The sequence below is a fragment of the Malaclemys terrapin genome, chromosome 2 (assembly GCF_027887155.1).
Source record: "Malaclemys terrapin pileata isolate rMalTer1 chromosome 2, rMalTer1.hap1, whole genome shotgun sequence".
NCBI classification, from domain to species: domain Eukaryota; kingdom Metazoa; phylum Chordata; order Testudines; family Emydidae; genus Malaclemys; species Malaclemys terrapin.
The window spans coordinates 171,453,241-171,467,975 of record NC_071506.1 but is presented as its reverse complement, the minus strand read 5'-3'; the positions used below and the strand labels follow the sequence as shown (position 1 = coordinate 171,467,975).

At 38.7% G+C, this 14,735-nt stretch overlaps 1 protein-coding gene across 2 annotated transcripts in view; it reads right to left on the bottom strand.

The window, feature by feature from the left end:
* Positions 1-14,735, bottom strand: part of EXOC3 (exocyst complex component 3) — a 37,669-nt gene that overhangs the window by 5,505 nt on the left and 17,429 nt on the right. For both annotated transcript variants that reach the window (XM_054018565.1, XM_054018566.1), the window contains exons 5-10: positions 11,119-11,236; positions 6,910-7,035; positions 4,273-4,373; positions 3,626-3,736; positions 1,824-1,974; positions 252-374 (exon numbers count right to left, since the gene is read on the bottom strand). In XM_054018565.1, the coding sequence (XP_053874540.1) occupies positions 252-374; positions 1,824-1,974; positions 3,626-3,736; positions 4,273-4,373; positions 6,910-7,035; positions 11,119-11,236 (730 nt within the window). The remainder of the gene's footprint in view (positions 1-251; positions 375-1,823; positions 1,975-3,625; positions 3,737-4,272; positions 4,374-6,909; positions 7,036-11,118; positions 11,237-14,735) is intronic.

Genomic DNA, 14,735 nt, shown 5'->3' with positions numbered 1-14,735 from the left:
ATAGTGCTATACTAAACTCCTGTGAACTTTATGGGCTCAATCCATTAGTCCCAATCTTCCTTAGGAAGAGGTAATAGGAATCTGAGTGAACAAAGGAGACGTGAAAAAATTAGGATTTTTTTGTGATAGGTTTGTTTTTACTAATGGACAATTTATTTTTTCTGAATTACATAAATTAATAAAATGTTCAACGAATTAATCCGACTTGATACTCAGAGCATATTACCTGAGAATTATGTTAGGTAAAATACCTTTTTATAGGGTTTTTTTATTTTTGCAAAATCATTAAAATAATCCTCTACAGTGACACAGATTGTGTCCACAGCATTCGATCCAGTCAGCCACTTCTTTGTCATCAGCTCATTGAGATGTGGCTGAAAAAACAACGAAAATTAATCAGAAAAATTTCTGAAGGGTGCCTATCCCCTCATTTCCAACAGATCTTAAAATGAAGTTCAGAACAACAAGTAAAGTTGATTCCACAAATGTAGACCGTTTGTAAGTCTTTCATATGAAATAAGTAACTACATATGCAAATAGGTCAGACTGGTAGTAAAAAAGGATAGTATTGCAATATTAGCATACAAAAACTAAAGTAAGCAGCCAACTATTGACTCTAGTATTTGCTTTGTGTTAATTCATTGACAGTTTAAGGGTGTTTACTATGGATAAGGTAACAATTATATCCTGACTAAATAAACTCAGAAGTGAAAAGACCAAAATGTTTATTAGCCCAAGATAAAAGGTACTTATGTAACAGTTGTAATTGTTCTTATACTGAAATATTATCTGTCCTCTCCCGAATGAGCTATGATTGGCTACTATAAATTCCTCCTCTGATTGGCTACTGCCCTCAGAACTCCACAAGTCCACACCAAAACTGGTGGCCTAAATGTCTGATTCTCTCCCCACTACCTCTACCCACTTACTTTATTTGCCTCTTAAGTCTTAATTCCTCATTTCCCTCTCTAAGAATAATTCTTTATAAAATATTGTATTTTATATCTTATATGAACAATGTGAGTGTTCACACAGGGAGTTAAAAAGTCGAGGCAAGGGGCATATCTGGGGAATTCTAAGGAAAATCACTAGAGTGGGAAGATTTTGTTCCTAATTCCCATATACTTCATGATAAATAAGTAACTGGAGCTGAGCAGCTCCTAAGATTCATAAAAAAAAAGTTTTCTGTGAACTTTCCATGGTGCATGGATACGGCTTGTAGTCATTTACAGAATATGGAATTCAAAAGTGCTACTGCTAGTTTGTTGCAAAGCAACAGAGCTACTAAGCCCTAGAGGAGTCGACTCCTTTTTATTCTTCCCCACCTTTTTCTTTAAAAAACAAACAAACCCACATTCCAAGGGAAATGCCATACAAGAAACCATGTTAAAGTTGCATGTTTCAGAACCAAAAAGTTAGGAAATGCCACAGTTAAGGTTGTAGGCACAACCTTAACTCTTCCCCCTTCAACACGTGCTCGATACACTCTCATTACGTGATCTTAAGTTATTTCCCAAATAATGCAATATATTAGCCTTTGTTTTCCCTACAACTTTGGATACTCAAATGTTACGTCAGCACAATATACTTATATATGCTAGACACACACTGCCTCCTCAAATCATTTGTGTGAAGTGTACACAAGTCTATTTTTACACAACATACTACATATATTACCCTGCATTAGCAAGTTTGTTGACATATTGCTATTATGCAATACAAAACCCACCTAACTAGCAGCCAAGATAGCTTCTTACTTAATGTCCTTATTCCTGAATTTCATAATAAAAAAGGCTCTTTTTGGAGGAAAAATAAGTTCCAACCTCTAAATCCATGAAGACTTCATCTAGCAGGCTAGAGCATCCTTCCTTGGCAATGGTGTCTAAAATTACATCCATGTTTGCATGGCTGCTTGACATTCCCTCTTCCATTTCATTTTTCAAATATTTCCTTTTCAAACTGATTATAGATTCTCTGCGATAAACAAGAACATTTTTCAGCATCCAGTCTGACATGTATGTACTAGTATGCACTGTTATTAATTGTTATTAAATTGTGTTTGTGAGGGCATGTGTATGCATGAATGACACATTGGGTGGTGCTGGTTTGGGAGGATGAATGGCCTTTGTAGCCTGCCCTGTAGGTCTTTATTCCAGCACCCGGCTACGTCGCTTTAATTACTACCTTAGGGTGCTGCTAAGCATGTGTGACTACTTTTGAGGGTTTGAGTCCCTCAATCTCTGAAGTAATGGGCAGGTGAGATACCAGGGAAGAAAAAACATGGTATTGGCACCAATGTTTAGATATTCAATCTCTTTTGCATTATTTTGGCCTACAGTCAGGTCTCAAGAAGCTGGGATGTCAGAAGAGATTCCAGTCTTAGATGTATGCTGTTAAATGCAAGATTGGTGGTTAAAATGTCAACTCTTCATGATTTAATTAAGGAGGAGGGCTCCTCTTCTGTGTATATTACTGAAATCTCATTATAGCTGGACTCATTTGGGAACAGTTGGTACTGGGCTGGTATTTAGTACAGCATGAACAAAAGGGGGATTGATAGGGAGGGAACATAATTCTTTTTGCATCCACTCTGAAAAGTTGAAGGTCTCCTACCCCAAAACTGAACTGAATAAAGGGTATTCAACTTTAATCGTTGATGCAAGTCCCAGGCTGGAGTTAAGTTGTAACTTCCCTCTTGTACTTCAAAATCCCTGTGAGATCTAATACAATTCTTCACTATAGCAATTTGGAAGAAGCAGGGACTGAAAAAATCCATGAAGAATTCTTAGAATCATCTCAGGTTTTCATGGCACTGACCACCATAGGCCCATTACAGATGGTTACGGGCTCCATTCACATAGTTGATCACACTTTTGATATAATATTTGGGCCAAAACTGGAGGTTAGAAAGTTGGAAATTAGGCCCTCCTCATGACCATTATCTTCTACATTTTGAGACTGGGGCACCCCTATCCTGTCAGAACAAGGGATATGATTTGATTGTCTTCAAAATGTAATGAATCCACAGTATTACCAAAAAATCATGAGGGATTATATTGGTCCTCTTCCAGATCAACCTATTAAGCATTTGGTAAGATTTTATAATAAAAAAAGTATCCTCAGTCGTTACAGTGGTCTCTACACACCCATTTCTCCAGCTTTGCCTACACAGGCCACAGTGGTTTACAGATGAGTTATGACATATCAAGTGTAAGGCAGAAGCCGTGGGCTAAAGCAAATGGATAAAGATTTCTTTAAATTCTCATGCCATGACTCAGAGAGGCAAAAAAAAAAAAAAAAAAGTTATTTTTCTTCCAAAGCTCTGCAAAGTCTTAACTGGTGGTTTTATTTTAAGTGGTGACAGCTTGATTAGCCTGAGCTGCTTTTGCTCAGTGGCCAATTTCAGTGTCACCTTAAATGGCTTGGGACCTGCCTTGTTCCCTCAGCAGTCAGTTGAGACACTTGAGCTGAAGTCCCCTTGGTATAAAAAAGAAGGAACAGCTGGAAGGACATTCGCCAAGAGGAGCCCTCAGTTTAGGTTTCTTATATGCATTATAAATTGAGATAAATAAATAAATAAATATTGATTTTTTTTTTACAATACTGTATAAACGTGCAAACTTACTTAAAGGTCTGACAGTTGTTGATTACGGCAATCATATATTGAACATAGCACTGAGGATGCTGACGATTTTTTAGGTGCTCCTCTTTATATAATTGGGCTTCTTCTTTGTACCTGTAGCAAACCCAAAGAGCTATTAAATAGATGAAAAGCTACACAATTCTAAGCCAAATGCCCACTGACAGCCTGAAGAACATTTACAAAAATGTGTTTTGTGGAAAGCTGATTGGTCACATAGTATTCAATCTCCTCTTTGTTTCCACCTGATTCTACAGGTCTCTAGTATTTCCATTTCAAGACTTTAAAAATCAGCTGAGTGCAAGAAGGATGTGCCTGCCTAGCTGCCTCTATTTGGAACTATTGCTTTACTGCGGAAGATAGAGAGTCAGGAGCTGATCTCAAGAACTTGACCACCAGTGGGACTGGAGCTGCCAGTCACCAACAGAACAAAATTTCCAGGGGGAGCAGAGAAGGAAAAAAGGCAGCAAGGTACCATGTTCAGTGGAAAAAGGACCAGGTGGCATATCTGGGAGAGGACAGGGATCAGGCAATAGGGAAGCATGTACAAGGAAGCAAAGGTAGGAGTATGGGACAGCGAGACAGGGAGGACTAAGAGACTTCAGAGTATCCCCCACCCCCCTTTTTTTTACCTTGTCAGGAATGAATTCATTTGTTGAAGACAGAGAAGCAGTACCTTCGTTTTCAAATCTTCACTTATCTGAGCAGCTACCTGAAGATTCTGCTCAAACATCTAAAATGAGAAATAGCTTAGTTATAAAGATAGACCAATAGCTGGAATAGCGACTCAAACATGGCAGGATTCCCTACAAAATGCTATTTGGAGATTTAAACTGGTGCGAGATCCCCTGCATTTTTTAAAATTAAATCCATACACTCTCTCCTGCTAATCCACAGAATAGCAACTGCCACGAATTTAATAGGTAACTTCTTGCTAGGCATCCACAAATGTCCGATATTTTTAAAATGGTACTGAGAGGCAGTCAGATATTTTTCATGTAAGGAAGCATCACTCTGGATTCCCCCCCATCTCCAAATCAATGCTGATTTGCTCTTCATGGTGGACCAACGTCTTTAAGTCAGCTCCTGCAGCATTTCTACCTATTCCTACATATGCAAGAGATAACTTGGCATCAGAAGAATGCTCACAATTGGGCACAAGATGAAGGTGCTCTAAAAATTGTGGGGGATGAATGGGAAGGGAATGGGAGAAGACATACAGATGAAAAAAAGAAGGGAAATAAATGAGAACTTGAGAGGATATGCAAGCTACCTTTATGCTGGCAAGTTTCTGAAAGTCTTTCATTGTTGCATTAGTAGTGAAGCTACTCCACGGATGTGGTCAATGATTGTTGTGCTAGTGTAGATCAGACACCAGCATTTTAACTATTTGTCATCTAGCCTTGTTCAGAACCCATAACCAGAACTGGTGCTAGTACAAGTGTGGATGAATTTGATGAAAAGCTTAGTGTGGATGAGGTCATGGAGACAAGGTGGGGAACATGTGAGAGACTGGGAAAAGAAACTCATCTGTTCACTTAAGATATTTGCCAACTACTTTTAAAGGTAACCTGCAAAATTAAAAAAATGGTTTTGTGACTTTACTTTTTATGATTTATAAAGAATGTTTGAAAGGCTCCCCCACACACAAAAAAGGGAGGTTGTTCTACTTTTTTAATCTTAGAAGTATCAGGAATGTCAAGACCTGTCTTCCCTATTTTTGCTGAAGGACTTCTTTCATGATTCACATGTGGATGGGTGGGAGCTCTTAACTGAAGTAGCATTTAAATGGTGAAGTTTTTGGATCCTTCACAGAGAGAGCTTTTCTCCCAAGTGTTTTAGGGCTGATCTAAATTAGGAAATTTGCATTAGTGTAGCTATCTATCCTAATGTAAACCTCTAATACTGATGCACTGTACCAGAATGATTACTTCAGTAGCTTCCTGAAGTAAGTTACATGGGTAGTTTTGCACAGGGCTGGCTCCAGCATTTCTGTCGCCCCAAGCAAAAAAAAAAAAAAAAAAAAAAAATAGCCGTGATCGCGATCAGCGGCGGCAATTGGGAAAAAAAAAAAAAGCTGCGATCGGTGGTGGCAGTTCAGCGGCAAGTCCTTCGCTCCTAGAGGGAGTGAGGGACCTGCCGCCCCCGAATTGCCGCCGGTGCCGCCCTTCTCCCTTGGCCGCCCCAGCACCTGCTTGTTAAACTGGTGCCTGGAGCCGGCCCTGGTTTTGCATCAGTGTAGAGAATCCACATTAGGAGTTTAAACAGAAGTAGATATATGAGTAGTTACTTCAGTGCAAATTTCTCTAATATAAACAGGCTCTTAGTTAAACAGGTGTTAGCATAAAAATGTCAACAAAAAAATGCCCAAATGAACAGTTTTAAACTGTCTGAATAAGAATAATTTCCCTTTTCATTCAGGTTTCACATCCTTCATATCACTGATGTCATGAACCTACTAGATTGCCAGTCAGTCATACTCTTCCACAATTGACAAAATCTGACTTTCTAACGTAAAAAAAACAACAACCAAAAAAAAAACAAACAAGCAGTGGAAAAAAAACAAAACAAAACTTTTTTTTTTTTGGAGGGGCAAAGGGGAGAAGAGGAAGACATGTCCTGACCTTTAAAAAAAGGAATACACACACACACACACACACACACGTACAGAAAAGCCACAAACCTATTTACCCCTTTTTAGGTCACCTTTAAGCTTGTAGAATGCAAGAATGTGCCTGGGTGAACCCGGGCACAATCTCTTCAACATTCCATTTCATTCTTACCCTTACATAACATTCCTTAGGTGTTTCATAGATTCCAATTTAACAAAAATTCAAGGTAAAAGTAGGAAAGATGGATGTTCCTACTCAGTATTGTCTATGGGTAAGAAACGAAGCTTCAGTCAGTTTTTAAACATTCCTTCCCTTCCTATAATGATGTTGTACAGAAAAGGAGGTAGGTAGTATGCAAAATACTATCAGTACGGCAGAAAAAAAGAAAATCATGAACGATTCACTGATGTTTCTGGATATTCTTACATATTTTATGAGAGAACCATGAAAGTGTTACAAATATTCTTAACGTTACTCTTCCAGCTCAAGAGGCTGCCACTCTTCTAGGTAAGCATTTCATAACGAGAAAATGAAACCAATTCAATCTATATTGATACAAAGAATCTGCATTTCAAGAGCTTCCCAGTTTTCTTGTTTTTCCACCTGTCCCATTTTTCTATTTTTTTTTTCAGAATTTTTTTTAAAATTAACTCATACCTGAAATACAATAGCTGCGAGTGTAGTCTGATAGTACCCATCTTGATCTGCTTCTGGCTCAGTTTCTTTTATCCAGTCTTTTTTATCTGTCTCCAGTGCTTTTCGTAGCCAACCAATGATGTTGGACTGCAATTAAAAAAATTAGATTAAAAAGAAACAGGAAAAAGCAAAGACAAAATTACTTGGAATCAAAATAGGAAAAACCCCACTATGGCCTTCAGACAAATATCCCTTTTTATAATTAAAGGTATTTTAACCAATAAGGAAAATCAGTTTTCACTCACTCTCATGGCTACTGTTACAACCATCACTGCAGTATTGAGGTGCCATATACAAAATTGAGTTTCACACTGATTATGTACAAAAAAGGTCAATATCACTTCAGACTACAATCTCACAAGATTCCAACTAAACTAAATCAAGTTTGGCCAGTATTTGGATGGGAGATCTCCAAAATTCAATAAGAAATAGAACATTATATGTAAGAGCTAACACTTAACAAGTTTTGGAAGAAACATTAAACCTCATGCTTCAGCTCTTAAACCAATTTCTAGCTGAAGGATTACCCTGTTTCCCCGAAAATAAGACAGTGTCTTATATTAATTTTTGCTCCCAAAGATGCGCTAGGTCTTATTTTCAGGGGATGTCTTATTTTTCAGAAATGAAAAATGCCTTATTATCGGTGGATGCCTTATTATCGGGGAGGTCTTATTATCGGGGGGATGCCTTATATTACAACGAGAGGCAAAACTGTAAGTAGGCCTTATTTTCGGAGGATGTCTTATTTTCGGGGAAACAGGGTAGGAAGAGACTTAATGTGGAGACAGACTATCCCACATCTGCCTAAGACTACTTTCATGTTCCTCTGGAGCATCTGGCACTGGCCACTGTCAAAAACAAGATATTGAACTAGATGGACCATCGGTCTGACCCAATATAGCAATTCCTAAGTTCTAAAGAAAACTCAAATGCTGCAGAAAACAATCAATGTCACTCTTCCATTTGAGTAAATACGGAATGAATTCCAAAGAATGATGTTAAGAACAGCTGGCTTTTGGATGAGATGTAAAACCACGGTTCTGATTGCTTGTGGCCATTAAAGATCCCATGGACATTACTGGAAGAGGAGACGGTGTTCAAAATTAGCATTTAGCAAGGACTGTCTTTGCGGTCTACCTAAATATTGCTTATGTTTTTCAAAGGGCAAATGATAATGTCTTTTACTTTCCGCTCTAAATTGTTTTGTCCTGTCCCAAATTATTTTGATGCATGTTGAACTAAGAAAAAAAATCAACCCCATAGAACTAGGCCTGGGGTTCCTATCAATGCAAAGCATTAAACAAAAATGTATTAGCATGACCTGCAGCCACTTCATAGTAAACATGAACTATGGGGTGCTAAAGGACAGAGAGGGCATTCAGGATGCAAGTAATTAAGTTTCTCCAGGTCAGTAGTTATAACTCCTAGCAGCAGATAGGAAATCATAAAGCTCTGAACTTTTCCCTGTGTAGAAGAGCAGGCTGACTCAATGCACTCATACACTGAATGTACTCAGATGAAATGACTATCACCTAAATAGGGGTGATCAAAATTTCACACCCCAAAATTTATTTTGACAAAAATGGCCTTTTTTCCCCAAAATGAAACTTTTGCAAAGATCAGTCAACTTCTTTGAAGTTTTTCACAAAAAAAATTGAAACTTTTTAAAATTGAAATTTGTCAAAATCATGTTCAAAACAATTACAGGACATTTTCATTTACTGAAGGTATATGTTTTTGTAAAGAAAAGCCTTCAATTACTAATTCAAACACAATTTCAATAAAAATCTCAAACTTTCATCAAAAATGGAAAATTGGCCCATTTTTAATCCTATGAAAAACTTTCAAAATTCCCCACAAACTATTTTTTTAACCTGTTCTACACCTAAATATTTTTCAAGTGGCAGCCACTTGGACCCAAGGCAGATATTTTGGCTGTTAACATGCCCATCCTGAAAGAAGGCAAAACGTTTCCTAGCTTCGTGCCACACTCCAAAAATTCCCAGATTGGGAAGGTGGATCAGTAAAATAGGTAGACCTTAGATAGTCCTGAGGTATCATGGAAACCATCTGCTCATTAAAAGCCTTTTTCTATCATGTCTGCTCAAGAGTCATGCTGAGACACAAAGTGGATGAGGTATATCTTTTCCTGGCCCAATTTCCTGGCCCAATAAAAGATTACCTCACCCACCTTGTCTTTCTAATATCCTGGGAGCAACATGGCTACAACTACACTACATACAAGAGTCAAGCTGACAGACATGCAAGAAGATCAGGGTGTTTGTGAAGAAAGAGCCCATGGCTGAAAAGACTGTGTGCCAAGTTTTGATATAGTTACAGTACCAGAATTTAGTGGTCTATAAGTGTATATAATTAGGGCTGTCAAACTATTAAAAAAATAATCACAATTAATTGATAGATTAAAAATAGTCATGATTAATTGCTGTTTTAATCGCACATAAGCTTTCGTGGGCCACAGTCCACTTCTTCGGATGCATAGAATGGAACATATATTGAGGAGAGATATATATATATATACACATACAGAGAGCATGAAAAGGTGGGAGTTTTTTTTTTTCCTCTTACTTAATTGGCCTCTCAGAGTTGGTAGACAACTCCCACCTTTTCATGCTCTGTATGTGTATATATATACACACCTCCTCCATATATGTTCCATTCTATGCATCCGAAGAAGTGGGCTGTAGCCCACGAAAGCTTATGCTGAAATAAATTTGTTAGTCTCTAAGGTGCCACAAGTACTCCTGTTCTTTTTGCAGATACAGACTAACACAGCTGCTATTCTGAAAACTATTTCTTTTGTTCATCTTTTTCTACAATGCAAATATTTGTAATAAAAAAATAATAAAGTGAGCACTTTACACTTTGTATTCTGTCTTGTAATTGAAATCAATGTATTTGAAAATGAAGAAAAACATCCAAAAATATTTAGAATACCAATTTAAGTTGGTATTCTATTATTGTTTAACAGTGTGATTAAAATGGCGACTAACTGCAGCTATTTTTTAAAATCTAGTTACCCAAATATACTCGATCAGAAGCCGGTTCGTTTATAAGCTGACCCCTCCCCCCCCAAGATGCATAAGTAAAAATGGAAAATTTTTATAACCCGTTCATAAGCCGACCCTATAATTCAGGGGTCAGCAAACTTTGGCTCCCGGGCCATCAGGATAAGCCACTGGTGGGCTGAGATGGTTTGTTTACCTCGAGCGTCCGCAGGCACAGAGGTGAACCTAAGTACATAAAATGTCCCGGCGCGCCAGCTGCTTACCCTGACAGGCCGGGACAGCAACTGGGAGTCAGGGGAGTAACCCCTGTAACCACCCCTCCACACTCTCCCCATCCCATCCCTTCCCACCTAGGGAGGGCCAGGGGAGGACGTCTCTGACGTGGCTGGAGTTGCTCCGGCAGGCTGGGCAGTGTGGCTGCAGCCTGCTCCTACGGCTCAGCCGCAGCATGTTCCAGCGGGCTGGGCTGGTCGGCACGGCCGCAGCGTGCTCCGGTGCTCGGGTGGCACGGCCACAGCCTGCTCTGGGGGGCGGGGCCAAGCAGCACGCAGGCTGCAGCTGCTTCAGAGGCTGGGGGGAGAGCAATGTGGCCAGAAGCAGAGAGACTCTGGTCCCGCCTCTTCCCTTCTGGCTGTGCTGCCTCTCCTTGCTCCCTCTGTTGGGGGGAGGGGCTGGGTTCCACCTCTCCCTCTCTATACCCGTTCATAAGCCGACCCCCGTCTCTGGTGCTTCCCTTTTTTTACTAAAAAAATTTGGCTTATGAATGAGTATATATGGTAATTTGTTTTGTGTTAATTGCATGTATTAACTGCAATTAACTGACAGCCCTCTATATGTAATCTAACCATTTATGTGAATTTAGGAGTCGCTAAATTACAAAACACCACAGTGGCCACTTCTCATGACTAATAACTTCTATAAAGCATAAATAATCCTTTGTGTTTTATTGAAATGTAGCTATGAAATCATTTGATTAACTGTTCAAAGCCAAATTCTCATGTATATGAAGTTAATTACACCCAATTAAAGTTTAAGAAAAAGTCACAAGTTTTTCCTCTGATGAAACAGCATTTTAAGAATTTAGGTACAAACACAAGGTGTCTTATTTTTATTTGAAGGAATCCAGAAGTTTACTGTTACTTACAGTAAGTGTCGACATGTACTTGCTAAGAAGCTGGTCTATCACATTTTGTGAAATTAAAGGATTTAGAGAATTTACATCCACTTCTGGGGCCAGTTCGGAATTTCCCATCATCTCTGTACTGAAATGAAAAAATAAAACAAAACCATAAATTGCAAATGAAGAAAAGAAGTTATAGAAATTTGCAACCTTTCAGATACAACTTCAACAGATGATTTTTCATTATTTACAAGTCTCTGAAAATTCTTAAACAATCCAGGAAATAAATTAATTGAAAGTACAAAGAAACCTCAAAACTAGAACTACTATTTGGCTAACCAAAAATACTTAAAGTACTAATTCATTTACATACATATATTTTTAATATAGAAATGTTATCCCTATATCCATTTCTAAATTATTTTTTATCTAGAACTTTGAATGATTGCTCATTAATAACTTTACTTTATATATAAAAAACAAATTGTGCTGACTATGGACTTCTGACAGACACTGTAGACACAGAACATATACATTCTAAAATTGGGGGGAGGTATTAGTGTAAACAATTAAACATAATCAGAGCTTTAAGTACAGAAGCCTATCATCAGAAAGGGGAGTCAATAATGATCAACGTATCCACAGTCAACAATACCAATCATCCCATAGTTTCTTTTAAGCAGCCATACAATAACACCATAGTTCTTTAAAAGTATAGAATAAATATAAAAGAGGAGACAGTATATATACACACACATTGTTACGGAACTAGAAATATAGCTCAAATGTTCAGTACAATAGTGGTACTATATGCTGTAGTCATGATGAAGAGGTCACCTTTTTTGTAGGAGGAAGAAAGTAGGGCAACCCTAATGTTTATGCAATTTAGCAAGGGCAAAAACAAAAATTATAGTAATATTTTAAATTCAGATGAGTTTAAAGATATTAAAGCAAGAAGACAAAACTGTGTGTGCACACATGACTAAAGCCACAACCCTACCAAAGCATAAGATAGTAGCAACAGCCCTTCATCTTCCAAACCCCAAAATGGAGTTATCCAAGCAAAGCACACCTTCATAATTGTTCTATTACAATTATGAAATGGTTCCAATATTTGGAAAAACTTTTTACAGTGTTTTGTAAATTGTAAATGAAAAAAATTATTTAATCAAAATTAAGGAAATAAAAATTCCTAAAATGCAAACATAAATGAGAGTAATATATATATATTTTAATATAATCTTAAAATCTATTTTTTATTATTTCTACTTCACTTTTCTGAAGATAGCCACCAATCCCCCTCTTTCCAGTTCCACCTCACGGGTCTTCTAGTTCACATATATCCAACACTGAGCCAGGAGGAGTCTTTCTTCATTAACAATGTCCATTTTACAGAGCATGACATCACCAAGATCATTTACAAATTTGAAGTGATATACCGAAACACTAGAGATCACTTTGCTTGCTACTGAAATGCAGCCATCTCTGAGGTGAAACACTTCCGCTCCAACAGCACTCTGCAACAGCTCAGAGAATGGAAGTGAAAAACTTTTTTATGCAATTGAAACTGTAGGGACTAATTTACATGGGCAAAGTATAATTACTACTAAAGAGGGAGATTGGCCAGGATACATACATTCTATCCCTGCTCTTAAACACACTAGTGACCAGGACTTTAATTTTAGGTTTCATCCAAAAACATGGCACTTCAAGAAACAGAATGCTTCATAGCACCATTCTAAGGAATTGGCTCAATATTAACTCAGAGGGAAGAGTGCCAACTACCAAATCACCACTATCACTTCCATTAGCTCCTAGATATGTCTTAGGTCTGGTTTACACCTAAAACTTAGACCAGCCAAGCCATGTCACTTGGAGGTGTGCAAAATTCACAGACACGATAAATTGACCCCGAGTGCTCTCCCGTTCACCCTGTACTCCACCGCCATGAGAGGCGGGCAGAGTCGACGGGGGAGCGGCAGCAGTTGACTCACCGCAGTGAAGACACCGCGGTGAGTAGGTCTAAGTACATCGACTTCAGATATGTTAGTCACGTAGCTGAAGTTGCGTAACTTAGATCGACCCCACCCCCCCAGTGTAGACCACGCTTAAGTGTCTACACTACAGCAGTGTAGCTGAGGCACTGCAGCTGTGCCACTGTAGTGCTTGTAGTGTAGACTAGGGATGAAAAATGTTAACCGATAAGCATCAGTCTTATTGGTAAGGTATTCTGGTTAACATTTAAACTGTGCTGCGGGACTCAGCTCCCACCCCGCTCCCAGGATCCCAGCCCCCTCACCATGGGTCCTGGCCCCTGGCACCTCCCGTCTTAGGTCCCAGAGGCCGGCAGCTGGGACCCTGGGCGCGCAGGGGCAGCAGCGAAGCCTAACAGTTAAACGTTTAACCAGTAACATTTTAATAGTTTAAACGTTTACTTTTTAAAAACATTATTTACATCCTTAGTGTAGACACATCTTAACAGTACAGCTAAAAACCTACTCACCAATGATAAATTGGAAATTTTCCATGCCAAGTGCTTAGGCCATCAATTTCTGCAGAAAAGCATCCCTTCAGGGCAGGAATTGTCTCTTTTCTGCTTGTGTGCATTATCCAGTCCCAACTGAGATCTTTGGGTGCTACTATAATACATTTAAAAATGTTCCTAGCCTTTACAGTTGCAAAAATAACATTCCAAAAGTAAACTATCCAGTGACATCTTCCTGAGCACGTAGGCAGTTTGCCTAAGATATTTTTAAGAAGCTTAACATCTTGGTATCGAAGCACTAATCCAGTGCCTCTGCTGCTGCCCGGAGGTTTCTGTGACACTATATGATTGAAACATGACCGTTTAGCTCATTAATATTGCCAATGTTAGACAACTGCAACAAATACTTTACAAATTATGTCATGTAAGGTACCAATGGAAAAGTCACAATCAAATATGATTATCCTGTTTGTATGCAAGTATCATCTCTGTATCTAAAGTTATGAATATTGATTTATGTACTGGTATTTCAAATGTATTTGCTCCTGGGGTAACACCCACAAGGTAATTTACAGCCAGTCTGGCCAGCACATTCTGAATGAGCTATTCAAGTTGATGGACCAATTAAAGAACACAATAGGCCATAGAAGAAGCTTGTCCCTGCCCAGTGAGCCTTCCTGTGGACACTTTAGCCAGAGTACAGGTAATGGCTGCTCCTATGAGTCATCAATTTATGCAAGGGCATGTGACTAACTCATTTGACCCTGGACTCCATCTTGTGCCTGTAATTTTCCACAAACTAAGACTGAGAGCATCCCCTCCACATGGGTGAAGATATAAAAGATCCTGGAAGCATCTCCATTTTGCCTCTTTCATGCTTTGATCTGTGAACTTACAATAAAAGGAGCATTCCAATCAATGGACTGAGAACCTTCCAATCTTTTGGAAGTTACCAGAGACTTTACAAGCCAGCAGTTTATTCCATCACTGCTTCAAGTCTGATACATACACTCATTGCAAAGTTTCAAAGTAGCAGCCGTGTTAGTCTGTATCCGCAAAAAGAACAGGAGTACTTGTGGCACCTTAGAGACTAACAAATTTATTTCAGCATAAGCTTTCGTGGGCTACAGCTCACTTCTTCAGATGCATCTCAAGA